The 2,013-nt window shown below is 43.2% G+C and overlaps 1 protein-coding gene across 1 annotated transcript; it reads right to left on the reverse strand.

Annotated features, from left to right (window-relative positions):
* Positions 1-580: 580 nt before the first annotated feature.
* On the reverse strand, positions 581-1,600 carry LOC135895290 (claudin-34-like). Its single transcript, XM_065423366.1, has one exon. It carries the CDS (start codon positions 1,598-1,600, stop codon positions 581-583), a length of 1,020 nt encoding a protein of 339 aa, XP_065279438.1.
* Positions 1,601-2,013: the final 413 nt, after the last annotated feature.

Raw genomic sequence — 2,013 nt, forward strand, 5'->3', positions numbered from 1 at the left:
ATAAACCTTTCCAAATGTTTGACAATTAATAGGAATAATCATTTTAAATTCAAAGACACAATTTTATAAAATGCTAAACACCTCCTGAGAGGTGCTGAATGCCTCCAACTCCATTAATTTCAAGGGAGCTGAGGGCATACAGCACCTCAGAGGACTACACCCCTTTATGTGTTTTATTAGTATTCAATGAGTTCAAGTTACTACATGGTTAGTGTAATTGTAAGTGGCAAGAGGATCCAGGAGCTCACCAAGGACACAAAAGGCTAAATTCTGCTCCCAGTTACACAGGTAAAGCTCCTGTGTGAGTGGAAACAGAACTTGGCCCACCCCAAAGGATAAAATCCTGCAGTCAGATCTCTCTTGGGAGTTATTCACCATATGGGGCCCCAACTGACATCAATGAGAGCTTTTGTGGGGAGGCTTGAACAGGTTTGGACCTAGGTTTTGTATGATGTAACATATGGGTCCCCAACCAAGTTCCTATCAAGTGGGAGGGACCCCTCATGTCTGATACCTGTTTTCCTGATACTCAACCTTTCCTCGCCTCTGTAAGAATTGAAATTGGAGGCAGCTAGTCAAACTAAAAATAAGGAAGCTCTTCACCAATTTTACAAATATTAGCGTCAGGTATTACACCTTCGGATGGTCGGTGTGGAAAAGGTCCACTAGGGATTTGAAAGGAGGTTGCCTGTCCTCGTCCAGGTACCTGACTCTTCTTAAGTGTGGGGCCTCTATGTGGATGGGTCCTAGAGCAGCTGTCCATGCCAAAAGGTCTCTGTGGGCCCCACAGGTCAATTTCCAAGGAAGATCCGCGTTGTGGATAAGTTTGGTTTGATCTGTCAGAAGGATGTTTGGACTGGCATGTTTGCCTCTGGCTCTGTGCTACCTGATCTGTTTTTTTCTTTTCAGGATACACCTTACTGGCTAGTTTAAGAGACCTGTCATAGAGCAGTAAGAACCCACCCAACAGCAGCAGGAGAACAGATATAAACCCCACAGGAATAGCAGCCCCAACTTTCTGAGACTTTGGAGTGGAAGGCAAGTGGTAAGAAGGAGGGAAGGCAATACTACGATTTTTCATTATGGAATGTAAATTCCAGCTTACTGGAATTAAGATTAAAACACTTGATAAGATGTTCAAGAGCCCCCCAGTTAGAAAAAAGACTAAGCTATAGTGTTTCTTAAGCTCTTTCTTATAAACACCCCACAAAGCAAAGAGGGTGAAACCTATAGCTACTGCTTCCATGATAGTGGCTAACATCAGAAGGTCTTGGGCAACAAAAATTTCTGAGGGGTTGAAGGTGTTCTGAATAGTGAATCTTTGACAGAGCATTAAGGAAGAACCATTGGCAAGTTCAGGGTTAAGAGTAAAGCAGACGTCCCAGATTCCGATCCATATGGTACCGGAGGAGATGATGGTGGTGTTGTCCACATGCCACACTCTCCAATGTATAAGTCCTATTGAAATAACACACAGAATCCAACCTAAAACACTCAAAACAAAACCAAGTAGTGGAATGTGAGAAGTGATGGCCAGGGATTTCACAACCTGGAGATTTTCAACTTCTGTCTCAGCTCTGTCAGGTGCACTATCAGCCATGCAGACAATTGCAGGTTTGCTGAAAAACACCAACATATATACAAGCATATATGGATTGGAGTGCATGTAGTACACACACAGCCATCAATCTAGATTTATATACCATGATCATCACTGTAATATCTGAGCTTCTAACCAGAGACACCCCCCATCATTTAGAATTAGTTCGACATTAAAACTTCATTTCCTCAGGATGTCATGCTGATTCATAAAAGTTGTAGTTCAGGATTTTAATGCCCCCCATTCTCCTCTATGGACTAGACTCCCAGGCCCAATTACATTTACCTGCAGTCATGTGTCTCCCAGGATGCACCACACAGCTTGATCAGAAGGGAGTTGTTGTCCTCCAGCCAATAGGAGCTCAGCCAATAGGAGAAAAGGGGGAGTCTGAATTACAACTTCCATAAGGCAAT

This window comes from Emys orbicularis, chromosome 1 (genome assembly GCF_028017835.1).
Source record: "Emys orbicularis isolate rEmyOrb1 chromosome 1, rEmyOrb1.hap1, whole genome shotgun sequence".
Classification (NCBI taxonomy): Eukaryota; Metazoa; Chordata; order Testudines; family Emydidae; genus Emys; species Emys orbicularis.

Bases quoted from the DNA above. Each gene is read 5' to 3' on its own strand.
- LOC135895290 (XM_065423366.1), bottom strand. From the start codon at position 1,600: ATGGCTGATAGTGCACCTGACAGAGCTGAGACAGAAGTTGAAAATCTC.